The following is a 26,462-nucleotide window of genomic DNA, read 5'->3' as shown; positions in this document are numbered from 1 at the left end:
AACCAGAAAGAAGGACTGGATCTGGAGGGAAGGGTTGGGGCCATAGGGGTGAGGCTGGCTGAGCAGGGGCCCAGGGCAGGAGAGAGGGCATGGGTGAGAACCTGGGCTCAGACATGGCTCTTTGCCTGATTGCTCCAGCATCCCTCCTAGGTGCTTGGACCAGAGAGGCAGACGGGTCTGTTTCAAGCAACAAACTCTGTATAATATAATGCTAGAAAGACATGTCCCCTCTGGTCCACTTACAGGCCTGCCTCTTGACCTCCCCTCTTAGCAGGTTAATTTTCACATCAGCAACATGGGAGTGAAGTTCCTGCAGTAAACCAGCAGCTTTCACACTCTCACCTCCAGCCTCTTCTCCGTGTAACCTTCCCTGGGGGACCCAGGCCTTTGGGCTGTAGGTGCCACCAGACAGCCCTCTCCTTAGAGGCCTGAGTATCTGAGGAGCCCTCGTGTAAGAGAAGAGTCCCCTCTCTGATTCTCTCCCTCCACTTGCTGCCAAGGCTGTCATTCCACCTTGGGCCTGTCTGGCCGCTGCTCTGGTGCACTCACCCCCAAGACTCCTGTGCCTTCCTGGGAACTGCCCAAGGCTGTCTGGCCCCTGACAACTCCCAGGGCAGGATGGGAAGGGGACTTCTCCTAAGGAGCAGAAACTTGGGCTGACCTCACCGTCCCTGCCCTGCCTCCACACCACTTCCTTTTACTTCCACGTTGCCTGTAGAGGTTGGAAACCCTTGGTCGTCAGAAGCCTTGGCCTTTGGGAGCCTGGCCTCATGCCCCGGGTTCCCCATTCCCCTTCAGGAGTCGGCCTCGACTCTCCATGGTGCCCTTTCCAAGGCTCACGGAAAGTAACTCTGGCTCCTGCGGTAACCCCAGCCCGCGAAGTCCGAGTCCCGCCCCGTCCCCTGCGTCCCCTGCTCTCCAGCTCCCAGGACGGCAGGGAGAAGTGGGGCAGGCTGGGAGCGGCAGGTTCGGAAAGAGTCCGGGGTGGGGGAATTCGGCGACCGGGCTGTAACCGTCTTGTTTTGTTTGCCCCACAAGCCGGCACGTCCGGGGTGCCGGCTGCGCCCTCCGGGGCGTTCAGGTTCTAAAACTGTTCTCAGAATGACAGGCTGGTGACACCCGGTTGGGGCAGGGGGTGGGGAGGTGAAGGGGGGAGCCCCAGGCAAGGGGGAGCTGGAGGGTTAAAAATAGCAGCAGCCGGGTTTCGGTTAGCAAATGTGGAGGCGGGGAGCTGGAGGCGGGGCGGCCGGCAGGCAGTGTTTGCCCGCCGCACCGGGTTGTTTCCCTGAGTCCCATGAGTGAGTCACGGTGGAGACGCTGAGGAGGTGCCCGGCCAGCACCCCCACCCCCACCCTGCCGGAGCAATGCCGAGGGACTGAGCGCGGGCTCCAGGAAGTTCGCTTTCATCCCCAGGGTTCTAGAGCCTGAAGAGAAGGGTACTAGCGCCGGATGGGAATTTCCCTTCCAGGCCTGGAGTGTCGGGCTCGGGGATTTTGTGATGTAGAGGAAATAGTGTGGGATTCCTTGTCGGAAGACCTGGGTTCGAATCCTAGCCAATGGCTTCTGTGGAAGCTTGTGCAAGGCTGCGGAGGACCCTAAGCCTTTAAAGTGGGGATTTTCACATCTGCATATGTAAGCACTTTGCAGAGTCAAAAGCACCCTACAAATCTTAATTATCACCTTAGATAAGCCAGGCAGAAGGGCCTTCCTGTAAGAACTCAGAGGGAGTCTCTATTTCTTGGCAGAATCCCTTTCTCTTGCAAACAGCTAAGTGTGACCTCAGGCAAATTGTTCTCTGTGCCTCAGTTTTTTCATATGTAATATGAAAATAATAATAGTGCAATAGTGGCAACCCCCATAGAGTTGCTATAAAGATTAAAGGAGCTGATGTAAGTAAAGTCAACACCACACCTGGCATGAAATCAGTGCACACTAAATATTCATCATTATTATTAATGTTATTGTTCATATTTTAAAGGTCAGGGAGAGGGAATGTTGAAGACATGAAGGAACAGAAACTGGGCCCAGCCCCAGTTCACAAAAAAAAAAAAAAAAAAAACAGGCCAAATTCCCTGTTCCAGATTCCTCCCCCTGTAAGGGCCTGGGTCGACAGCAAGAGTCTGTAGCCAGAAGTCACAGGGTGGACCCCTTCTTCTCTCCCTCACCCCACTTCCCTCAGCCTCACCCAGCTGGCACTGGGGAGGGGCAGCCACGTCAGCCTGGAAGGGTCTGGGCTGAGACTGCCCCTGAAGGCCCCATGTGGAATACCTTGCCAGCATCTGCTGGGGTGACCTTTATTTTGGCCCCTCCCTGGCAGCTCTTAAGAGGCTGAGGAGGGATGGGAAGGTCAGTGATGTCAGTAGCATGTATTCCCAGCACAGCGGCCCTAGAAGAGGCGTGAAGCATTTTTTTCAGGAAATGATCATTATTCAGCCTACAGGCATTTATTAAGTAAGTCCTGATTTTGTGCCCAGCTCTGTGCTAAGCCCTCTGCGTGCTGATCGCAAGAAGCAGTGTATGCTGGGTTGTAAGTAACGCGGCATCTTGGGGACTGAGGAGTCTGGACTGCACGAAGAGTTGATGAAAGCCCCGTGACCCAGTTCTCACGAGAACCTGAGGTCTCATCTTGACTTTGCTGCAGAGATGGTTGGGCCATTTTGTGTATGTGTGTGCCTGTACACATATGCATATATATAATGTTTTATTACAGAGACAGCTCATGTGCATTGTAGATTATCAGACAGCACAAACAAGCAAAAATAAAAAGCAGCACTCAGAGGTCACTACCATAAGTCCCTCAGTGCCTTTATTTCCATTTGTTTATGTGCCCTTATATGTTGTTCTTTTTACCAAAATGAGATCATGTCGTGGGTGCTGTATTTTCAGTCACTGACCTCCACCTTCCATGACAGTAAATTTTCATCTTTATTGTCCAGTTGGCCTGAAATTGTCCTTCACAGCTGGTTCATCTAAATCTGTATCCAAGACCACACATCTGGCTGTTAAGTTCCCTGAAGGCCACGTAAGTGCCCTGGCTGGATTTGTCATCCGGAAAACCCCCCTGCTGACCACGTCTCAAGGGCAGCCCTGGCTGTGGAAGGGATGAGGCCACCTGGAGAATCTCCTCAACAGACCTCTGCCATTCTCGAAAAATAACAGGCAAAAAGACAGGGATGTGAAGGCATGCGAGGGATGGGGAACCCTGGGGTATTTGCTGCCATTGAGATCGATGTGGCATCTCTGTAAGAGCCAGCCTTCCTAGCGGGTTGTATTATGGGTTCACCTGCGTGATGCCTGGGTTTGCTGAGTCCACCCTTAGGTCACGGAACAGGCTGGGGTCTTCACAGTGGCTCTCCCTTCCCCAGCCCCAGCTCCCCCTGTCCTCAGGAGCCTGCTGCAGAGGCGGGTGCTCCGTCTGCACTGTCGGGTACCTCCACCCCTTCCAGCTGCCCATCTCCGCCCAGGAGAGTTCATTCCTGAGTACTCACCCCTCGGGCAACTTGCTCTGATTATACAACCTGCATTTGATGCAGGGCTTGACAATGTCCAGAGTGCTTCTGCACTCAGCCGTTGATTTTCCCCAGCAGCCCCGTCAGGTTGCTTGTTTGGTTGTACCCTGCTTGAGGCAGCTTACAGGAAGCAATAAAAAGGCAAGATGTACATTTAAAAAGCAGGGAAGATATAAAATGAAAAAGGAAGTGAAGATGGGGTGGCAGGAGTGGGGTGGGGAGCGTCTCGGAGACACACAGCATGTGAGGGGCAAAGGCAGAGATTGTTGTCTCTGTTTTTGTTGTTGTTGTGGCTGTATTTGGGATGGCGTGTCAAGCAGCAGCATGCTCCGTGGGAACAAGCTGGCACTGGAAGGCAGGCACAGGCCTTTGGTGTTAGGACCACCCTGTGTCCTGCCGCCCCCCGGGCAGGCAGCCCCACCCCCGGCCTCTCTGGCCTCCACAGCTGACCAGGAGGTGGGCTGAACCAGTTGTCCACATACATCGGGGTGATGTTTACAACCTGAGATTCTGGAGTCTCAGCAGCCACTTACCATCTGTTTCTTAATCTCTCTAAGCCTCAGTTTCCTCATTTGTAAAACAAGGAGGATAACATCTGCCTCACAGGGTTGCGAGGACTAAATGAAGTAGTACAAGCTTAGTGCAGTAGCCAGCACACAGTAAACACTAAGTACACGCTTGTTTATTGTCACTGCTATTATTGTTACTTAATTGTCTCCCCAACAGTTGCAGGAGTGAGCCGAGTGGGCTTGGGGGTGGCACTGGGGAGAGGAGCCAAGGAAGGTTCGTCTCCAGGCTCCCCGTGCAGCTGGGAGAAGCAGAGCCAGAGGGAGGCAGGAATGGGGTACCTGGGGAGGCAGGGGCTGGCCAAGGAAAGTCCAGGAGCTGAGAGAACCAGAGGGAGAGCAAGGGAATGAATGTGAAACCTCTGAGGGGAGACGGAGTCATTGTGAGAGGCAGCCCCAGGGCGGTGACCGTGCTTCCTGTTGGGGCAAGTGCTGGCCCTTGAGAAAGACTGGCTCGAGCTGGCTGCCGAGAGGGAGCGGCTGACCTGAGAAGGATGCCCGGCGGTTCAGGAAAGGGGGAAGAGGGAGAGACAAAGGTCAAAGCTGACAGGACCTAAACTCTTATCCCTGTATTACAGATGGGGATAAGCTCAAATCTTGACTGCTCAGGATGTTTTGCTTTTGATAGAAAAGATGGTGGTTAGACATCGTGATAAACTTCCTTTTTCAGGGATTGGAGATATTGGAGTAGGAGCATGTGGAATTTCTGTCTTAGGGCTTTCAGGACCTTAGACATCCTAGGACAGACTGGGCTAAGGGACTGAGACCGAGGGAGCCTGCTGGCGAAGGAAAGCCGTCCCCACCCAGAGCAGGAGCAGGCCGAGCTCTGAGAAGGCTGTGGGTGACAGGAAGTGGATTCGGGCTCTGGGCCTGCCACTCTCGGGAAGCAGACGTGCCCTGTACTTCACAAAGGGCAACAGGGAAGGCCGAGGAGTGGTCTGAGGGGCCTTGGGACGTAGGCCAGACTTGGAGAAGCTCCTCTTTTTTTCTTGCCAGAGGCTAGCAAAGCTCTCCAGAGAACATGAGGTCTAGGGGCCAACAGCCTCAGACAGTCCTAGCTGCCCCTGCCTCGGGTTCCAACCAAGTTTCCATTGGTGAGGAGAAGCCACAGGAGGAAAGAGGGGACCTGGGGTATGGGAGACAAGGAGCCAGGGAGGATGCTTTCCCACCCCCAGGGAGCTCGAGCTGCCGCTGCCATGGTTACATCTGCTTCCTGTTTGATTCATCTCAAACAGCAGAAGGGGGGCAGGGGGTGGGGACTGGCTTCAGGCTCGGGCCACCGCTGCGTGGGGCTGTTTACAACAGCCGCATGTGGGATTCCCAGAAAGAGACTCCAAACCGGACATCCTGCGGCTGCAAAATACCCAGGTGTCAAGAGCTAAAAATAGCTGCCACAGGGCCCCAGCCGCCCAGAAGTGGTGGGGAAAGGGGCCTGCTCTCCGCAGAGGCACGAGGGCCAGCATTGCAGCCCTCATATCTAGCCTCCGGCCTGAAGCTCAGCTGCAGAGACTGCAGAGCTTTTCTGTCCTTCACTTCGGACCGAGAGGCCTTCATGTAGCTAACATGGCCCTCACGTCCCTACTCGTCCCTGGCTGCTTACCTGTGAGTTGAGCCACTGCCCCAATGGGTTACTGACCCCTCTGCCTGCACAGAAGGGAAATGGTACAACTTACTTTGAGACACAAATGAGAAAGCTTAGGAAGGACTTGGGGACCTTCTAGAGAAGGGATATGGCAGGGCACACAAGAGCAGGAAAAATAGGGCTGATGCTTCTGAGACCCTAACCTGTGATTAGCCCCTGATTCCAAATTCCAAACAGGACAAGCATGCAGCCCCAAATCAGTGCTTGGTTTCCACAAAGTTAACTGCTGCAAGCAGTTCTTTGGAATGAACTTCACTGGGGCTGTAGCTCACATAGGCCATTTACATCCCCTTGCGGGTAGCAGGGCTGGGGTTTTCCACTGGTATGGTTTCTATGGGGCTGTACAGTTTAGTGCCTTTCCCTGTGTCCGCCTAGGTCCCTCATTTGTCCGTCACCATCGGGTCTTGGGGAGTGAGAGTGCTGGGGGAGGCACAGTGGAGTATAGCAGTTCAGAGCATAGATTCTGGAGCCCAGTTGCCTGGGCTCAAGCCCCAGGTCAGCCACTTCCGGTTATGTGACCTCAGACGAGTTATTTAATACCACCACACCTCAGTCTACTCATCTCTATAATGGGGATAAAAATAGTAACCACCTCATAGGGTTGTCACGTGGGTTAAGTGAGTTAACTGTTAGGCACTTAGAACAGCTCCTGGCATGTTCCTAAAGTGTTAGCTTGAGACAGTTTAGGTGGAAGAGAAAGGACAGAGAGTTGGGAGAGGCAGGAGATAAGAGATTGGCCATGGGGGATGTTTGGGAGGAGAAAATGGATTGTGATAGAGGAGGGGAGGGTGCAACGAATAACCGGGACCAGACAGTAGATGCTTGTGCCTGAGGGGAGGCTGCAGACAAGTTCAAGAGGCAAACTGTAATATTCGCCACCGTGGAGGGAGCCCCTTCTGTGTGCTGCGCCCATCACGCACAGCATTGCTCATTCCACGTGAACTCTTCTGAGTAGGTATTCGTATCCTCTTATTACAGATGGGACAGCCCAGGCTTGACCAGGGTGAACCGTGCTCCAGGCTGTCCCTGGTAGACACTGATGGAGTCAGTGTATGAACACAGGCCACGCTGACTCAAAGCCATGTACCTTCACTTCCATGACAGTTTGCAGCCTGCCAGGCTTCACGTGGCAGGGATTTCCAGCCAGCTTGCCGCTCCCTGGGTTCTTGAGAAAAATCTGAACAATAGCAATTTAGGGCAATATAGAGAATTTCTGGAGCAGGGACACAGGCAACTGTTAACAAGGTTGATTCTAGAAAAGTTAGCTGGGACTTGGGGGTGAATCAGAGGCTTACTTTTTGTTTTATACCTTTTGGGGCTCCTTTAACTTTTTTACCACCTGCAGGTAGTATATGTTCTGATTAAAAAATTAAAATCGTGGGCTGTATTTTAAACGCCTTAAAGGTGAGGATCAGGTTTCATTCATATTTCCATCCCTTCAACCCCTGGGTCAGCGACCTCACATGAAGTACTACTCAGTTGCCTGTATTTGGGAGTGACTCCTTGGGTTCTTCCTGTACCCCTCTGGCCTGACTGTACCGCTGACCTAGTGGTGCCATGACCTCGTCCCTTTCCCTCTGTCTTTCCTTCTCTGCAAAGTGAGAATGTTGGCCTGAGTGATCTGTAAAGCCCCATCAGCTCCTAACATTCTCAAATTCTGTGAACTGAACTGGAAGAAGAGCTTCCCCTGTTCTCAGCCTCTCTTGGTGTCCGAGAGGCCTGGCAACTGTGATGTTCACTCATATTGATTCCTTCTTGGATCTTTTGAAGCCATGTCACCCCCAGGTTTCATCTTTTCTGCCTGTTGATCTCTGTCTCATTTATGTCAGGGAAAAAGAACCAGAGGCTGAAACCTGGGTGTGAAGGGAGCTCTGGTCCTGAACCCGAGACTCTGACCTCCCCCTGCTGCCTGCTCTCCTACCTTCCAGGGCCTAGGTCTCCTGACTTCCTTTTAGCTAGTCAGGAGACTAGGGAGGTGGGGACAGCCTTAACAAAAACAAAAACACTGAAGGCCTTGGGAGGGGACTTCTGGGTGGCAGTGCTCTGGGGGAAGCCCCCTCCCCCAACAAAGGGCCTGAGTGCCCAGGAGAACAAACAGGCGGTTAGCAAGGCTGAAGCTGCAGGGAGCCAAGTGCAGGTCCCAGGGCAGGGAACACCTAAGCTGGGGCCTCAGGCAACAAGGTTGAGCTCTTTGGTTTTTGGTGAGATCAGGTGCTCTGGTTTGGAAAGATGACTTGGTAGGCCCAGGTGTCCCAGCCAACAGAGGTGCCTCTCAAACCTGACTACAGATGCTACCAAAGAAAGTGGAAATGGGGGTAGCCAGGATTCCAAAAAAGGAGAGTTCCCCAGCCTGGTAGAGGTCTGTCTGGAGAAGGCTGCAGCCCTAGGCAGTGTTCTTAGTCCTTCTGGTCCATTCATTCTTCTCATTTCATTGTAGTCTGATACCAAATAAGCAGTAGCAGCCCTTGAGAAGAACAGTGAGAGCCTGATGATGAGAGGGGTCCCCAAACTCAAACAAACCAGCTCCTGGATGTTTGCCTTGTGGTTTCAGGTCAGCCACTGATGGGGGGTGCCTTCACATACCCTTCTCCCTGGGACTTATTTTCTCCTTCTGGGACACAAGGAGAGTTGTTCACTGAGTCTCCTCTCTCTTAGTCTGGGCTTTTCTTTACTCAGTGGCTCCCCATGCAGAGCCAGAAAATGGAAGGGGAAGTAGAAACGTTTCCAGAAATTGCTTTTGGAAGCAACCCCTGTTGCCAGCACTCACATGCACACATATACACATACAAACACGTGCACACCCACCACACGCACATATGCATGAGTGCACACACAGCTTTTGTTAGCAGAGTTTATATCATAGATCATCACAAAACATCCCTTTTGGGCTTGGTAACAAATACTACTCAGTTCAGGGCCATTAATTTTTTTCTTATCCAGAGAGTGCACTGTGTCCGGAATCTGTGGTTACCAGGGAAGTGAGGCACAGAGAACCTGGCTCTGCTCCCAGGTGTGAATGCTGCTGACCAGCCCGCAGGCTGGTCCTAGCAGGCAGGAACCGGAGGGAGGGAGAAGAGAATTCCCAGAAGGTAGGGATTGGAGGTGATGGTGGGGAGCTCTAGGCCTGATGAGGGTCTCTGGGAGGGGGCCCTGGAACCTAGTTCAGAAACCTTTTGGGGGGACCAGGTCCTGCAGATGAAAGAGGAGGTCCAAAGAAAGTCCAGGGTAGGGGGTTACCGTGTCCTGGGGGAGTGGAGACTGCCTCCAGCCTGAGTGTTCTTTGGGGCTCAGGAACCTTGAGAAATATCCTACGGTATGCTCTAGGCAGACGGCCAGGAGAGAGTCACCATGTTCCATCCACCAGTTGCTAAAAGCCTGCTGTATGCCCAGTAAGGTGCCAGATGGGCATGGCTTGCACGAAGCCACAGAGACCAGTATTAATAACGTGTCAAGGCATTGGACACTGAGTGAATGCTCTGGGCAGTGAGGAGAGGAGGGGTCAGGTTGAGGGGCTTGGGCATAATTTGATTAGGGGGAAAGGCATTTCCTTACTAAACTGTGTCGTCTGAAGCTTGGGGCACCAAGTAGTCGTGGGAGTCTTCCCTTGCCTAGAGTCCCCTCCTCCAGCAGTGCCTGCCTTCAGGAAGCTCTCCTTTCTCAGTTTCTGGAAGAGGAAATGTGGCCGCCCCTGAAACGTAGACCCAAAAGAGTAGCCAATTGTCCTTCAGAAAATGTCCCTTCTGCCCCAAGTCTGGCCTGATGTGAGTTACATTGTGTCCAAAAGCCCCCTCCAGTTTGCTGCCAAGATTTCCCTTGCCCTGAGCAAGAAAAGCAGGGGGGAGAGGTATCTGCATCTTGAACAAGTGGCCTCAAGACTCACCTCTGAGTTGTCCCCAGCCAGCTCCTGGGCTTCCCTGTCTCTCTCTGCTGCTGACTAGCGTAGGGCTCTGCCTTCGGGATGGGAGCCTGGGAGAGGAATGATTTGTATTTCAGGCCATCCGAGAAAGAGGCTGAGCGAGTCTTTTCTCTTATGGGATGGAGGCAGCAGGACACAGGATGGGGCAGTAGAAGGAAAGCGGTCCCTGCTATGGGATCCTCAGCTGGGCATCCCAGACCCTGCCACTCTACAGCTCCCAGCAGCTCTGATTCTCCTTCCAGTCCAGGGCCCAGTCCCACCACTGTGGAAGCTTCTTCCATTCCCACCTGCTCCTTTCTACTCCTACCAGTGAAGGTCCTGAATGAGCCCAAGCTCCCCCTTCTCCAGTTCTGCTCCCTGCCTCCCTCTCCCGGCACCTTTCCTGTCACTCCACCCACTCCGTGCTCCCACCTCTGGCTCCACTTCACCTCTCCAGCCCTCTTCTTTCCCTTCAGGCTAGGGGAGCCTGGTTTGGCTGCCCAGGGAAGATAGTATCGACCTCATCGAGGCTGAGGGCATGGTTGGAGTGCTCTGGGGCCTCTTCAGGTTCTTGCTGTGACCTGAGCTCACAGGGAGGGAGATATCTGGGTCACTCCGTAGTTCAGATGAGAAAGAGGGAGCTGGGAATCCCTCTCAGCCAACGTGGGAGTTTGAGGAAAGGAATGAGATGGGATTCTTCTTTTGATTAGCATCTGTTGGCAGCCCCTGGTTTGGGGGAGCTCAAGCTGGAGTGAGGTTGACTGGACTTACAGGGAGCCTGCCTGGCCTGGTCACTCCCCCTTCCCCGTCCCCTCCCTGCCACCCCCTCACTCCATCTCTCTTCTCTCTACAGATGGGACCCAGGTGAGCCCGGGCACCCACTGTCCCAGTGCCCCTGGCACAGGTAAGAGGCTTGGGGGAGACTGTGGTGGGGAGTGGCAGGGAGGGATGGAAGGAACATGAGAAGGGCAAGAAGCTGACGGATCAGAGAAGCAGGGTCGCTCACTACCCAGCCCGAGAGTTGGAAGACTGGGGTTCCAAGGGAGGAGGCAAAGCTGGGCTCCTGTGGGGCGGATGGGTGAGGGATGCCGGAGGCCACTCTGGATCTAGACTGGCCTGAGCTAGGAAGCACAACAGGAAAAGGAAAGGCAGGCTGCTCTTCGCTCTTCTTGTCCCTGCTGGATATGACACAGGAAGGAAAGTAAGGAGCTAATATTTATACTCAGGCCTCTGATGTGAGGCGTGTTCTTGTTTGTTTCATCCAGTCCTCATACCAACCCTGCACGGTGGGCATGGCAGCCCTGGAAGGATGGGAGGGTGCCTGCGTGGGAGGGGAAGGACCTTCGCTATGTTCTCTCATGGTTCCTTGCCACTCCCCCACCCGGTCCCCACTGCCAGCCCAAGCCTTCTCTGCGTGAGGCTGTTGGGGTAGGGACCTGGGGGACTCCCTACCGCTGTGGTCCAGACCATGCCAGTGGGGTCAGGTATGGACTGGATGAGGGGCCACCCCTTTCTCATTGTCAGTAAATGTCCCCTGAGGGCTACTGAGTACAGGTACATCTGCTTCAGAGCTGGACATACCCATCACAGATGGAGTGTGTGACCAGTGCCAAAGCGGGGGGGTGGTGGCTCAAGTGAGTTCATCCATTCTTCCAAGAAACCTCGGTGAGTTCATCTCTGCACCTTCCTGGGCATTTGCGGGAAGATAACAGAGATTTATATACCACATTTGAGTGTCTGTCATGTGTGAGGCACTATTCTAGGTGCCGGAGCTAATGAGCAATTAGCAAATCCAAACCCCGGGTTTGTGGAGCTTAACTCAGACGTGGTCCCTGCCCGCAGGGGCTTCTCATGCCCCAGAGCAGCCAACGTGATCCAAGTCCAGGAGAGAGAGGCTTTGACGAAAGTCTGGATTTGGAAAAGTAGAATGGAGGGGTGACAGTCTGAGCAAAAGCTAAGGACCACTCATGCATGGCCCTGAGATGGAGGGAGCTGAGGGCTGAGGTGGAGGTCCGCATTTGTGTGGAGGAGACCAAGGTGAGATAAGCTGGGCCAGGGTCAGATTGTGGAGCCCCTAGAATGCTAAATCACCAATGAGAGGTGTTTTCGAGGTTCCAGGCAGGGCCCCCTCCCATCTTCCCAGCAGCTTTTGGCTCTGGGGACCTAGGGAGAGCTCAGAGTCTATGTGTGGCTGGAGCCACTGGCCTTGGGTTCACGTGGCCTCAGGAAACCAGAATGTGGGAGGTGAGGTCCTTCCTGGGGCAGGTTTGTGCTGGCATCAGGGTCCCGGACTAAACCAGAAGAAGAATCTGAATTCCTTAGGTGGACGCATGTGCAAGAAGTGGGGGCATCAAAGGCATGCTTCGCCGGCTGGGCCTCACTGTGGGGCCACCTCAGGGTGCACAGCCACCCCCTCCAATCTCTTGATATCCAGAGAGTCAGGACAGGTGCTTTGCTCTGACATTCTCTTCCATCTCACAGCCAGAGAATGTTAGAGTGGGGTGTCCCTTTGCCTGGTGAGAAACCCCCGTGAGGGGAGGTGCTTGAGAGTCAGTGGGAAATCAAAGCAGTGGCCGTGGCAGGACCAGGATTCATGTCAAGCTGGGCAGCCTGGGACAGGTCCCATGCACTTCTGAGCCTCAGTTTCTTCATTTGGGATAACAGAATTGAGACCCTCAAGGACATCCACTGCAGATGCTAAGATCATGAGTAATCATAGACAGGCTGGGCCTGGAAGCCGTGTTCCGTTACACACACACACACAGCGCCCCCCACCCCTCACCCCGCCGACTGGTGTTCTTTCTGTTTTGCCTCAATGACTTTCCAGTCCCTGTCAGCCCTAGGTTCAGAGCACAGCCTGTGGCTGCCCCGCTGGGGAAAGCCCAGCATCAGAAGAGCTGAAGGAGGCCTCTTTGGAATCTGTTGCAGGGCAGGCCTGCTCCAGCCACCGGCGGCTTCCCCTGGATACTCCCTTGTGGCAGCTCTAGCTCCAAGCATTTCTTGGTGTCTCCGCCCGGCGGGGTGTGCTGGCACAGAATCTGCTCTGGCAGCTAGTTATAAATAGCACCTGCACCTTTGGTCTTGGCAAGGTGCGCCTGGCGTGGGTGCAGTGGACACGCGAGAGGAGGCAGCCAGGTCTGCCATCCCCACCATACGAGGCCCAGAGCTGGCACACAGGGCACCTGGGGGCAGGCTCCTTGTCCACGTGAGCCCTGGAAGCTCGGGAAGCTGCTCTGCAGTCAGGGCTCTAGCTCAGGGTTGCCGGCCAGGGCTGGCTCTAGGTTTAAGGCCTCATTCTTTATCCCATGACTCTGAATGGAGTGTGGAGGTGGCAACTTTGAGAGGAGCCCCTGAGGGCTTGGAGGCTGAACAAAGTAGGCTGTTTGCCTGCCTGCTTGCTGCCTTTGAGCCTAGCTCATTAGAGGGCAGCTGAGCCAAATCCTCTCATTCCAGAGGGAAGAAGGAAGAGAAAGGGCAGGCAGGGCCCAGAAAGAACCACCGAAAGGCCAGCAGCCATCACTAAATCCCTGTAGCCCTCAGCCCCAGGCCTGGGGAGGCAGCCTGTTTAGTGGGAAAGCACAGTGCGTGGAGTCTGACGTCCCAGTTGAACACTACCTGTGGTGGCCTAGAGCTGTGGACAGTTTTTTACACGACCTCCTTTTTTCTCGGTAAAGTGGAACTGATGAAACCACTACTTTGCAGGACCTGAGTGAGGATTTAATGAGAAAAAGGCTGGTCGTTATTAAGTGAGCCTGAGGGAGGCTGATTAGGCCGTCACCACGTACCCTGCCGACAGACTTTCCAGCTGACCCTGCCCTCACTGTGTCCTCAGGCTGCCTCCCACCCCGTGCTGACACGCTAGGCCTTCAGCCGCAGCCCATGGATCTGCGGGTGGGCCAGCGGCCCCCAGTGGAGCCCCCACCAGAGCCCACCCTGCTGGCCCTGCAGCATTCCCAGCGCCTGCACCACCAGCTCTTCCTAGCAGGCCTGCAGCAACAGCGCGCGGCAGAGCCCATGAGGGTAAGGAGAGGGCTCCCTGCCCACATGGTGCTTGGAAGCCAGTCCCCAGCCCCTCCCCGGCCCCTTCAGCCTCCCCAGACCCTGGTCTCGGCCTCTGCCCACAGATCTCAATGGACACACCGATGCCTGAGTTGCAGGTGGGGCAGCAGGAGCAAGAGCTGCGACAGCTTCTCAATAAGGACAAAAGCAAGCGAAGTAAGGAGGGAGGCCCCCCTCATCCCCCAGCCTGGGTGTCCGCAGTGTCCCCCCATGTGTGCCTGTGATGGTCACGGTCTGCTAGGGCTCCTCTGCTTGCCTGGCACTTCCTGGGAATGCCTGTGGGCAGGTGTGGGTATCTGGAGGCTTCATCAGAGGGGTGGGGCCCCCAGCTGGGCTCTTACCCAAGGAGTCCCTGGGACATCTTGTGCTGGGGAGTGTGGATGGGGCAACTGGCACAGAATGTGCTGGGGAGCTGGCCTGTCTGCCTACTCCCAACCTGCTCATGATTCTTGGCCCTTTGCAGGCGCTGTAGCCAGCAGTGTGGTAAAGCAGAAGCTGGCAGAGGTGATACTGAAGAAACAGCAGGCAGCCCTAGAGAGAACAGTCCACCCCAATAGCCCCAGTATTCCCTACAGGTAACTGCCTCTCCCTGCTTGCTGCCTTGGGCTTCTGCTCTGCCCCTTTCCCCCATTTATACCCATGAGCGTACACATACCTGTCCCTTTTGTCACCCCAACTGCCCCTCCCCTGACCCTTACTTATCACCTTTAAATGTAATGCTCCCTCCGACAAATCCCTCTCCCAATTGACCTCTGCCCTCTTCTCTTCATTGATGACCTCTCCCTGCCCCTCCTGAGGCCCTTCCTCCTTACATGCACACACATGCACACTCCTCCATGCCAGCTTTCTTTTTCAGACATGAGTTCCTTCTGTCTTTACACTATCCCCCTAAGTACACAAACATCCTGGTTCCTAAAGTGAGCTCCTTCCCCGGGAGACGAAGGGTCCCCAGTGTCCGGCCCCCACCCAGCCCCTGAGCCGCATTGTGGCCTGCTGGGGGCGGATAGAGGGCCTCGCGTCTGCTGCCCCCACCGTGCCCAGCCCTGTGCACACCGCCTCCCCTTGCAGAGACAGCGGCTGTGGAAGCAGGTTTCCCGGGCCCATGCCCAGGTGGGTGACGTGGAGACTAGTGGGTGCAATGGTTTTAAACACGCCCTTCTGAGGACGCCTTGGCCCTTGCTCCACAGAACCCTAGAGCCTTTGGAGACGGAAGGCGCCTCCTGCTCCATGCTCAGCAGCTTTCTGCCTCCTGTTCCCAGCCTGCCCAGTGATCCCCCAGAACACTTCCCCCTGCGTAAGACAGGTGAGCTAGACAGATGGGTGGGGGACCCTCCCGGGAAATTTAAGGGGCAGAGGCCTTGGAAGGCAGGCCAGGAGGAGTGTGGAGGAGCTGGGGGGGGTGGTGGTGCTGGCTGGGCCTGGGGAGGAGTCGCCTGCTGCCGGCTTTCTCTCGGGCTCTGCCTTCTCTTGCCTTAACCCACAAGAGGTAACTAGAGTGAGGGGCCGAAAGGCAGGGGCGAGAAGGGTGGGCACGGGTAACATCGGTGCTCCCTGCAGTGTCCGAGCCCAACCTGAAGCTGCGCTACAAACCCAAGAAGTCCCTGGAGCGGAGGAAGAACCCGCTGCTGAGGAAGGAGAGTGCCCCGCCCAGTCTCCGGCGGCGGCCTGCGGACACGCTCGGGGGTGAGGGCCAGCTGGGATGGGGGTTGGCTTCCTCCACGCTGGCCGGTCTCCTCGAGTCCCACCCAGGCAGGGTGTCCATGGGTGGTCGTGTCCCGCACACGAAACTGTCCGGGGGCACCAAGTTAGGGCTGAAACCTTGACTCTGTTGGCTAAGCTGGCATCTGCCCCAGGGAACGGCACCTTTCAGCAACCCTGGGGGCTAGTGTTTGGCCTGCCTTCCTCCTGCCCTCCTGGGAAGAAGCAGGAAGCAGAGGTCACCCAGGAGTGCCGGGTCTTACTCCGGGTTCCTGGGCACCAGGGGGCCTGGCTCTGCCTCCTGCCTGGTCCTGGTCTCTGACTGGGCTTCTCTTTTCTCCCACACTCTCAGACTCCTCCCCCAGTAGTAGCAGCACTCCTGCGTCAGGGTGCAGCTCCCCCAATGACAGTGAGCATGGCCCCAACCCCGTCCTGGGCTCCGAGGTAAGGCCTTGCCAGGACTCAACTCTCGGGGTGGGGCCGGGGGGGATCAGTTCTGAGGCTCAGCCCTTTGCAGCCAGAAGTCCTACTAGGGTGGCGTCTCCAGAGCCTCTGGGCGTTCTGGGGAAGGTGTGCCCTGGGGTAGAAGTTTGTGCTTCTGGTTAGAGGGCGGTGACCCCCTCGCCCTGCTCCCCATGGCAGGCGCTCTTGGGCCAGCGGCTGCGGCTGCAGGAGACCTCTCTGGCTCCGTTCGCCTTGCCGACAGTGTCCTTGCTGCCCGCAATCACGCTGGGGCTGCCTGCCCCGGCCAGGGTGAGTGGCTGGGGCACCCCTCCCTCCACTCCAAGCTCCCCCAAATTCTTTCACTCCCAACTCACTCCCTGCACCTGCCACCTCCCCCCCACTCACCTTCTATTCTTCTCTCGCCTAGAATTCTTCTCCCCTGTGACTTCTCCCTACCTCTCTCCCAGGCTGATGGTGACCGCAGGACCCATCCAACTCTGGGCCCTCGGGGGCCGATCCTGGGGACCCCCCATGCTCCCCTCTTCCTGCCTCCTGGCCTGGAGCCCGAGGCTGGGGGCACCTTGCCTTCCCGCCTGCAGCCCATTCTCCTCCTGGATCCCTCAGTCTCCCACGCCCCACTGCTGACTGGTGAGTTCTACTACTTCTCCAGGGAAGGGGCTAGATCCCTGCACTCTGCTATCGGCCTCTGCTCTGCAGAGGGGTACTCCAGCCCCCCACCCTCCTGTGTACCCCTCTGCAGAGCACTCCCACCCCCACCCTACACCCTCCCTTCCTTTCATTGCTCCCCATAGTTCCTTCCTTATGCCCGCCTCCCTACCTCCCATTCTTTACAGTGCCTGGGCTTGGGCCCCTGCCCTTCCACTTTGCCCAGTCCCTACTGACCACTGAGCGGCTCTCTGGGTCAGGCCTCCACCGGCCACTGAGCCGGACTCGCTCAGAGCCCCTGCCCCCCAGCGCCACGGCTTCCCCACCGCTGGGTCCCCTGCAGCCCCGTCCAGATCGGCTCAAACCTCACATCCAGCTGATCAAGGTGAGGGAAACTGGGTAGGGGAGGTGCTGAGGGGTACTTACCTGTGTCTCTGGGGGCTGAAAGAGGAAGGGGGGGAGTGTAATTCTAAGGGAGGGCAGGACCTGGAAAGCAAGGGAGGGAAGGTGGCTCTGGGGGCCAAGAGCTGCATGGCCACCTGAGTCCTGGCAAAACGAGCAGCCACCCAGCCCAGCCCACCACCCCTGCCCCACCCCTTCACTCTAGCCTGGCTTCTCAGTCCCGGGATCTCCCCTCCCCAGAGGCCAGCTAAGCCAAGCGAGAAGCCCCGACTGCGGCAGATACCCTCGGCTGAGGACCTAGAGACAGATGGCGGGGGAGTGGGGCAGGTGGTGGATGATGGCCTCGAACATAGAGAGCTGAGCCATGGGCAGTCTGAGGCCAGAGGCCCTATTTCCCTCCAGCAGCACCAGCAGGTATGGAGGTGATTGGGTCAGAAGGAACAGTCAGAAGACTGTGGTGCCTAGGATGGGATGGGGAAGGGAGGGAGTTGTGATATCAGTGCAGGGACAGCTCTGGGACCCACAGTGCCCTCCCTAGATCCTTGGATGCTGCATACCTACAAGGTGCATGTGTGCACACATGCATGCATGCACATACATACACATGTGTACACATAGATGTGCATACACACACGTGCAAAAATGCCTACATCCGTACACGCATGCATACATTCCAGTAGCCTCCCAGTCTCAGTGTGAAGCTGTGTCCCTTTTCCAGCGGTGAGGCTGACCTTTCATGGAGCCATACACACTCCTACCCTAGGACTTCTCCCCTGTGACTGGCTGTCCTATATCCAGGAGGGTGACTGGGGCAAGAGATGGGCCAGAGCCAGGCCCAGGCACCACTGTGCTCTCCCATGGAGTCAAGCTCTGGGAATAGTCCTCAGTGGCTCACGCAGCCACGTGGTCCTGGGTGGCTGCACATTCCTTGGACACAGGGAGCTCCTGGTCAGAGCCAGGCCCCAGGCTCCTCACCAGGATTCTGGCTTTGGAGATCCAAGTGTCCAGTTAGCTCTGGTGGAACTGAGTGGTCAGTCTGGGGTACAGACCTTTGGGGGCCTGATGGGGACAGGGTCAGATAGTCAGGGCAGGTCCCAGGAGGGAGGCAGGGCTAGAGGCACCAGGAAAGACTCCTGAAAAGGGGTCCCGCCTATAGGTTTGTAAGACAGCAGGCAGAGGTGGGTGGAACAGGGTCCGGAGATACCAGAGGCTGAAGCCCTCTCTTTCCCCCAGGTGCTTCTCTGGGAGCAGCAGCAGCAGCGACTGGTGGGCCGGCTCCCCCGAGGAGGCACTGGAGACCCGTTGCTGCTGCCCCTGGCCCAGGGCGGACACCGGTCCCTCTCTAGGGCTCAGTCTTCCCCAGCTGCTCCTGCATCGCTGCCAACCCCCGAGCCCGCTAGCCAGGCCCGCGTCCTTCCCAGCACAGAGACCCCTGCCCGGACCCTGCCCTTCACCACAGGTAAGATGAGGACTAGAGTGGGGGCAGGAGAGAGAGGTTTGGGGGCATGAGTCTGTGTCATGGTGTCACTCGAGACATTTAGAGACCCTAGAGCACTCTCTTGGTCTTGGTAGGACTCCCCCCACCCAGCATTTCACGAGTTAGTGGAGTAGCTAGTTATCCTCACTGTACGGATGAGGAGACAGAGGCTCGGGAAAGCCACAGTGACAGCCTCGCAGTCAGATGCAAGCTGGTGGTGAGGCCAGGACCAAAATCTGGGTATCCTGGCAACTGGTTAGTGCTTTTGAAAAGTGATAGTTACGATGTTGTTCTGCTTATACAAATATTTCAAAAGTATTAAAGAAATTCTGAAAAATAAAGGAAAGCCTAAGAATAAAGGAAAACCACCAGTTAGTGTCCCATCACCCAGAGACAACCAGTTTTTTTAAAAAAATCTTTATTGAGATACCATCACATACCATATAGTCCATCCAAAGTGTACAATCAGTGGCTCACAGTATCATCACATAGTTGTATATTCGTCACTATGATCATTTTTAGAACATTTAACATCATTCCAGAAAAAGAAATAAAAAGAAAAAAGGAAAAAAAAAACATACATCCCATAACCCCTACCCCTCCCTCTCATTGGCCACTAGTATTGCATCTACCCAATTTTTCTTTACCCTTTATCCCCCCTCTATTATTTATTTATTTTGATAACACTCTTAAATCTGTATGTCAGTTCATTCTCAGTTCAGTGCACAGACACCATATACATGTAATCACATTGCATACACCATTAGGAACATTCTCGACATGGCCAGTCCTCAGCCACGTGAGTTTCTTAGTATTTCATCACAGCATTTTATTTTTACTTAAACCTTGCTTGTGAGTTGGATGTTTGGATTGTTCCTGGGTTGTCCTTATTTTAACTTCCTTATATACAAATCTCTGGTCATCCCTGAGATGATTTCCATAGGATCACTCTGTAGGAGTGGCATTCCCAGGGCAACTGGTATGAGCGTTCTGAAGGTTCTTGCTACCCTGAAATGTAATGAAACTGCCTACCGGGAGGGTCGTAGCCCCTGACCCTCCCGCAGACAGTGCAGGGGCCTCCCTGGCAGCTTCCCACTGGCCCATGCAGCTGCACGTGAGGCTGAGCAAGCCACTTCCTGAAAATGGCATTTGTCTTCTCATGTGGCCCAGTGTCATTATGAGGCATCCCAGCTTCCTGTCTCGAGGTTTCCTAAGAATTCTCCCTCCTCTTGTCCCTTCTTGGCAGCCTCCTTGGGGCCAGGACATCCAATGAGAGCCCCCTGACATTAGGTCTCGTTCACTGGAACTCTGGGCACTCGAGGGCATGCTAGATGTTTTAGGCCATGTGAAGATCAGTGGGTCAGGGAGGCCTGGCTGTATGGCAGGCCTGTGGGCGGGGGATAGGTTGGTGTGTCTTGGGCTTGTCTGAGGCTACCTGGATAAGCCCACGGGGCGGCTGCGTATGTATGGGTGTGAAGGGCTGGGTTGGTGGGGAGGGATGAGATGCGCAGGTGCGAGGGGTGCCTGGCTCACATGGGTCCTGGCTGTGACTCCTGTTGCCGGCAGGGCTGGTCTATGACTCGGTGATGCTGAAGCACCAGTGCTCCTGCGGGGACAACAGCAGGCACCCAGAGCATGCCGGCCGCATCCAGAGCATCTGGTCCCGGCTGCAGGAGCGGGGGCTCCGGAGCCAGTGTGAGGTAAGAATGCAGGGTGGTGGGGGCTGTGCAACTGGAGGTCAGAGCAATGGGAGAGGAAGGGGTGGGGGCCGCTTTCAGAGCCAGTGTGAGCTCAGGGTCAAGTGGGGCCTGCAGTCATGGCAAGGAAGGGGTGAGCAGGGGCTCAGGAGCTCTGCCGGCCTTTATTCCCCTCCACAGTGTCTCCGGGGCCGGAAGGCCTCCCTGGAAGAGCTGCGGTCGGTACACTCTGAGCGGCACATGCTCCTCTATGGCACTAACCCTCTCAGCCGCCTCAAATTGGACAACGGGAAGCTGGCAGGTAAGGGCCTGGCGCCGCCTGGCATGCCCTGAATTGCCCCTGGCTGTCTCAGCTGCCCTGGGGTCCAGCCTCTATCCCCCACGCTCTCTTGTCCCCTGCTCTGCCCGGCCTGCCAGCTTCCAGCATTTTGCTCCACCCTGTTCCCAGCTGGCCAGCCCTCGACCCTCTGTTGCCCATCCTACCCTGCCCTCCACGGTTCCCTCACCCTCCACGCTCCCACCCTTGGCCCTCCGATCAGGGTCTCCTGCCCCCTGCCAGGCCAAAGGCAGAAAGGATTCCCATTCATACAGGCCGGGCCTCTCCCCACAGGGCTCCTGGCAGAGCGGATGTTTGTGATGCTGCCCTGTGGCGGGGTTGGGGTAAGTGTGCCTGGGGGTCTCAAGCGGGTATTGCCAGGGGCTCTCGGATCCCCACCCTCCAGTTCTCCCAGGCCCAAGCCTCCCTCCTTGTTCTCGCGGTTCCGCCAGGCTAGGTGGGCAGGGGGTTTCCCATGATGCCTGCTGCTGGCTGGAAACCCTGCTGGTGTGCGAGCCCCTTATGAACCACCTCCATTTGACCCTCCAATGTCTCCTGAGCGTGGAGCCCTGTGCCTCACGCTTAGAAGGTGTTCAGTAGGCACTGAGCGAGAGAGTGAATTTGAGGCTCAAAGAGCAGGGCCAATATTGGCGCTTGGGGTCTCATCTCCCTTTATATGACCCCAGAGTTCTGGCCTCCCTTGGCTTTTCCACACCACCCCCAGACTGCTTCGCCTGCCCTGCAGTGGGCTTCTGGGGCAGGGTCGGGGCCACCTCAGGGCCCAACTGCAGACGTGGGTCTGCCTGGCGTAGGGTGTGGATGGTGCTTCGGCGTCCTTGGTGATCCAGGCACCTACCCCAGGACCTTAAACCCCCAACTTTACTTCCTCACTCCTCACCATTTGGGGAGCTTCTGCCTCCTTTGGGGGTGCTCTCCTTGCCTAAAACAGTTCCTGCAGGGGCTCCCAAGCAAGCTGTGTGGAGGCTGGGGATGGAGGGCTAGTTCTGGAGGGACAAGGGGAGCCGTAGCTGGTGGGAGGGCTGTTTGGGAGCCAGCCAGTGCCCTGTTCACAACTTCCCATTTCTTGCCACTTTCTGATTTTTCCAACTGTTGTTGCTTCTGTTTTCTCCTCCCTCCTCTCCCTCTCTGTCTTTCTCTCTCTCTCTCTTTCTCCAGCCTCTTGCGACTCTCTCTGCCTTCCTCGCCTCTCTTGGTCCGCCTCGCCCTCCCCATCTCCCCACCATGCCCCCCGGCCCCTCCCTAGCCTTGAGGCCCAGGGACTGGGTTTGGGGGGCCTCCCAGCCTGGGCTAGGGGCCTTGAGTGGAAGACAGAGGTGCAGACGGCCCCTCCGGCTCCGACCATCCCGCAGGGCCCGAGCAGAGGCAGCTGGGGCCTAAAACCCCCTCCCGGCCCAAACCCCAATCCCGCCCAGGTAACGCCATGCCCCCTCCCCGGAGTGGGGAGGCAGGCGTGATGCTGCCGGCAGAGTGCTGGCCAGATATGGGCTGGTGCTGGGACTTAAGCTGGGAAGGAGGAGTCATGTTGGGATTGGGGGACACAGGAGGCCTTGCCTTTGGGCGGTGGGGCACTGGGGAGGCAGCACTGTCTGCCCAGCTCCCTGCCCCTGGGCTTCTGGTCATGGGGTGGGCACTGTCCCAGGGTGTCCGGATCCTGCAGGGAGCCCTGGGTGATGCGGGCCCTGACTCTGGCCCCCACAGGTGGACACTGACACCATCTGGAACGAGCTGCATTCCTCCAACGCAGCCCGCTGGGCTGCCGGCAGCGTCACTGACCTCGCTTTCAAAGTGGCTTCCCGTGAGCTAAAGGTAGGAAGTTTGGTTGAAGGTGGGCAGCCCATGGAGAAGATCAGTCCCGGAACCCAGATGCGGCTGCCTGTGGCCATAACTTCCCTTCTTGGATATTGTCATGGAATGTTGAAAGGGAAATCTAGGACTCTGGGGACAGGGAAAGATTTGAAGCCTAGACACGGGTTATTTGGTTCTCAAGTCAAGCCACTGCGACCCTGGACGTTTGGTTTCTGAAAGGGACGGCGCCATGATCACCCAGGGTTATTTAACATTGACGTGCTATGTGGCTATAGGTGACCTGCACAACTTCTCTGGGCCTCTGCAAATTAGTAAATTGATTCTCTCCATCGTGAGGCTGTGTAAACCAGGGCGGTGCCCGTGTCCATTTGCTCTGGGTTGAGCACCTTACAGGGCCTTGACTTCAAGTTCATTGTCAGAAGTCCCGTTATTTTGGAGCTTGTACCCAAGACAGTCAGAATGTCCTAAATGTCACAGCTCCTCAGATGGACCTTTCCAGTTAAGAGCACAGGCTTGATGGTACTCCAAGCCCCTACCAACAGTAGTCCTGAAAATCCTCAAGAATACCCTGTGCTCTATCTAAGACTCTATCAAAGTTTTTCTTAGTATGTTTATTTTTGCAGAAACTTAAGGCCCCCAGATGGCTCCTATGCCAGATAAGCCCTGAAACCCAGAAGTACCAGTCTCTCCAAGAACATCAACTAATTCCATTCCTCTACCCTATAAGGTCAACACCCCTTTCTAGCACAAAGAAATTAAAATGGTCATTGCCCAGATAGCCCTGAAGATTAAGAGAACGATTAGATGAGAGGGAGGAGGTGTGACTGAGAAATTAGGAATTAGCAAATGATTATGACACAGAACTATTACAAAGATGTTCCTTTTTAGTTTCTAGTGTATTGGAACAGCCAGAAGGAAATACCTGAAATTGGTGAACTGTCATCCAGTAGCCTTGACCTTCGATAATGATTGTGTAACTATATAGCTTTTATCGTGTGACCGTGTGGCTATAAAAACCTTGTGACAGACAGTCCTTTTATCCAGTGTATGGGTAAATGAAGTGTAAGAGTAATAAAATAAAGACACGCACGAAGACAAAATTAAATTTAAAAAGAAAAAAAAGAGCACAGGCCTGGTCTTCACACCTCTGCGCCACCATTTACAACTAGGCCACGTCCAAAGAGTCACTTAACCCACCTGAACTGCAGATTTCTCTTCGTCTGTAAACTGGAGGTGATAATAATGTTCACCTAATGGAGATGTTGTGAGGACTAGATAATGTTCACCTCGTGGAAACCTGAGGATGAACTCCATCATTTACAAAGTACTTATCACGACAACAGGCACATCGTTTTTGCTCAATCAGCAGTAGCTGTTCTTAGAAAGCAGAGAACTCCAAGCAAGGAATAAAGGGAGCTGAGCTATGGGGCACTTCAAATCTAGCCTAGCCGTGGTCTGGCATGCCAGCAGTGGCCGCCTTGGGCCTCCTCTCAGCGGAGGTGCCCAGGGCTGGAAGAGACTCGTGCAGACATGGGTCCAAGATCTGGCAGTTAGCTGACGTGTTCTTTCTGCTTCCAGAATGGTTTTGCTGTAGTGCGACCCCCGGGACACCATGCAGATCACTCAACAGCCATGTAAGGCCTGGGGGAGTCGGGTGAGGGTGAAAGAAGGCCTGGGCAGAGTGGGGAAGGGGCTCCTGGTGGGACGTTCCTTCTCCTTCCTCCAGACCTTTTCCTGAGGCAGGACTGAGCTAGCGGCTGGTGGAGAGAGGGGGCTGGAGAGGTGGGTCATGGGGAGGGAGTGGGCTGGCAGGACCTTTCTCCTCCTCCCAGGGGCTTCTGCTTCTTCAACTCTGTGGCCATCGCCTGCCGGCAGCTGCAACAACAAAGCAAGGCCAGCAAGATCCTCATTGTGGACTGGGTAGGTCCCGGCACCTCACCCTCTCAGATCCAGGGGCCTTCAGGTCCTGGCTCTGCATTGGGCTCCTTGAGCTTCAGTTTCCCCTTGTGTAAAATGGGAGTGCAGATAACACCTGCCTCACAGGGCTGTTGGTTGAGAGGCCTCTAGAAGAGGGTATGTGGGGCAAGCCTTCAGCCACTCACACAGATGGGAGCTCTCACTTAAGTGTTGCATTTAGACCTTTGTTGGCTTCTTTCAGCAGAACTAGTAATACATACATTTCCTCTACAAATAGTAGTAATAACAATATTAGCAGACAGCATCAACATACCACTAGTGACATCCAGACCCTGATAGTTTTACATATAATGTATGCTGAAGGAACTGAGCACAGAAATTAGGTAACACAGTTCCACACCTTGTAAGTGAGAAAACCAGGATTTGAACTCAGTCGTGTTAGCTTTGGAGTGCATGCATTTACTTACTAAACCATATCACCTCTGTGGATGAGATAATCCCTAGCAGAAGTTGAGGAAGGTGGAGGAATTTTCCACACTTGAGCCCAAATGTGGTCCTGTGAGTTACCGAATAAAGGGCTGCAGCTCTTCTTTGGGGGCTGGGCTGGGCCTCATAACCTGCCTTTCTCTAAAACTGAGCTTGGTGTTTGATCATCTGTATCAGTCCGTGACCTTGTGCAAGACACAGCAACGAGAATTCCTGACATGTCCCCCTGGACTCTTCCCTCTCCCTGCCACCAATACACCCCCACACACTTCCTTCCTTCCTCTGGTTGGCCTGTTCTCAGCATACCTCCTCAGACCTCAGGATGCCTCAGCTTCGTCAGGATCTATGTTGTAGTGATCCCCACCCAACATGGAGAGACTGTGGCTCTGAGAAGGGCAGTGGATTACTTGGGGCCATTCAGCAGTTTGGCTCTAAGAACCCGTTTCCTGACCTCCCTTCTAGGGTTCTGACCCTCAAACCCTTTGAACCCTTGAAACCCTTCCAACCTGTCCTGGCCTCCATCTGGGTGCTTTTGGACCTTCCCTAATCCACTGCCCATCTTCCTGCGCAGGACGTCCACCATGGCAATGGCACCCAGCAAACCTTCTACCAGGACCCCAGTGTGCTCTACATCTCTCTTCATCGCCATGACGACGGCAACTTCTTCCCAGGCAGTGGGGCTGTGGATGAGGTAACTGCATATCGGGTCTGCATCTTCCGGCCCCATTGACTCTCTCTCCTGGTACTTTGCCTCTGACACAGTAGCTGTGCGACTATGGGCAGACTGTTCAACCTCTCTGATCCTCAAGTGCCCCATCTGGGAAGTGAAGAGTCCGGATGAGTTGGTCTCACAGTGCCAACATCCTGGGATTTCTCTTCTGGGGTTCTGCTCTCTTCATGTCTCCCTTGTTTCCTGTTTTCCAGGTGGGATCTGGCAGTGGTGAGGGTTTCAATGTCAATGTGGCCTGGGCTGGAGGTCTGGACCCCCCCATGGGGGACCCTGAGTACTTGGCTGCCTTTAGGTAAGTACTCTGGGGGGCCCAGAGGAGGCCTGATCCATCAAGGGCCTCTCTTCTGCCCCATCTCCCAACCCAAGGTTGGAGGTAATCAGCTGGGGTAGGCTTTGTGGTCTAAGACCAAAATAGGAAAGGAATAGTCAGTGGCTCTCAGGGCCTCCAGTCCCAAAGGAAAGATGGGACACACATACAAGAGTGAAAAAGTCAAAAGGTGTTTTATAAAGTCAAATGTTACCTCGCTGGGGAGAAGGGCAGAAAGATGAGCAGAGTTGCCACATTTAGTCAAAGAAGACAGCCTGGAAGAAGGGGCCTTTGAGCAGGAGAGGAGGAACTTAAACTGATCGAGGAAAAGGAGAACACATGATGTCTACCTTGGGCAGTTACCCAAGAAAAGCTATTCTGAAAGAAGGGCTTTGGGCGCTGTTCAGGAGCCCTGTATAAATTTCACTCTGATACCTACGTTCCAATTGAAAAAAGAGAACCCTGGAAGTAAATCTCCAAGCGCTTGTCTGGGGATATTCTTTTTGAGAATGAATTCTGTAGGAACACTGGGCTGAGTTCCTGGCTTCTGTGTGCCCAGAGCCTAGGGCCTTGAAGGACACCAACACCGGAGTTGGGTCAGAGCTAGACAGAGGCAGCTGGGGGTGGGGGGTGGGGGGGGCAAAGGGGAGGGCCAGGGAAAGAGGTGAGAGAGTAAAGCAAGGTAGTCCAGGACCTTAGAGGGTCTTGTCCTGGGCACAGTTGGTGAGTGATGGGGTGTGGTCAACTCAGTCCAAGGTGGGTGGCAGCTAAGTGGCAAGTGTTTCCAGGTCCAGAGGCTGTGAGGTTGACCCTTTCTGCAGTCC

General features: G+C 55.3%; 1 protein-coding gene across 3 annotated transcripts in view; it reads left to right on the top strand.

Annotated features, from left to right (window-relative positions):
* The window catches only part of HDAC7 (histone deacetylase 7), a 38,267-nt gene that overhangs the window by 5,298 nt on the left and 6,507 nt on the right, over positions 1-26,462 (top strand). Inside the window, exons 1-21 of one of the 3 annotated variants that reach the window (XM_077170682.1) lie at positions 2,057-3,022; positions 10,466-10,516; positions 13,445-13,632; positions 13,737-13,827; positions 14,135-14,246; positions 14,859-14,974; positions 15,229-15,354; positions 15,722-15,813; positions 16,012-16,122; positions 16,281-16,461; positions 16,668-16,864; positions 17,122-17,295; positions 18,115-18,340; positions 19,925-20,058; positions 20,236-20,356; positions 20,666-20,715; positions 22,091-22,198; positions 23,777-23,832; positions 24,031-24,118; positions 25,173-25,292; positions 25,526-25,623. In XM_077170682.1, the coding sequence (XP_077026797.1) occupies positions 13,492-13,632; positions 13,737-13,827; positions 14,135-14,246; positions 14,859-14,974; positions 15,229-15,354; positions 15,722-15,813; positions 16,012-16,122; positions 16,281-16,461; positions 16,668-16,864; positions 17,122-17,295; positions 18,115-18,340; positions 19,925-20,058; positions 20,236-20,356; positions 20,666-20,715; positions 22,091-22,198; positions 23,777-23,832; positions 24,031-24,118; positions 25,173-25,292; positions 25,526-25,623 (2,342 nt within the window). In that variant the 5' untranslated portion in view covers positions 2,057-3,022; positions 10,466-10,516; positions 13,445-13,491. Of the gene's footprint in view, positions 1-2,056; positions 8,807-10,465; positions 10,517-13,444; positions 13,633-13,736; positions 13,828-14,134; positions 14,247-14,858; positions 14,975-15,228; positions 15,355-15,721; positions 15,814-16,011; positions 16,123-16,280; positions 16,462-16,667; positions 16,865-17,121; positions 17,296-18,114; positions 18,341-19,924; positions 20,059-20,235; positions 20,357-20,665; positions 20,716-22,090; positions 22,199-23,776; positions 23,833-24,030; positions 24,119-25,172; positions 25,293-25,525; positions 25,624-26,462 lie in introns of those variants that run through there. The other 2 variants (XM_077170680.1, XM_077170681.1) reach the window with 2 other exon arrangements.

This window comes from Tamandua tetradactyla, chromosome 7 (assembly GCF_023851605.1).
Source record: "Tamandua tetradactyla isolate mTamTet1 chromosome 7, mTamTet1.pri, whole genome shotgun sequence".
Taxonomy (NCBI): Eukaryota; Metazoa; Chordata; class Mammalia; order Pilosa; family Myrmecophagidae; genus Tamandua; species Tamandua tetradactyla.
Note: the sequence above shows the minus strand (reverse complement) of the source record. Positions and strands in the feature narration are given on the sequence as shown.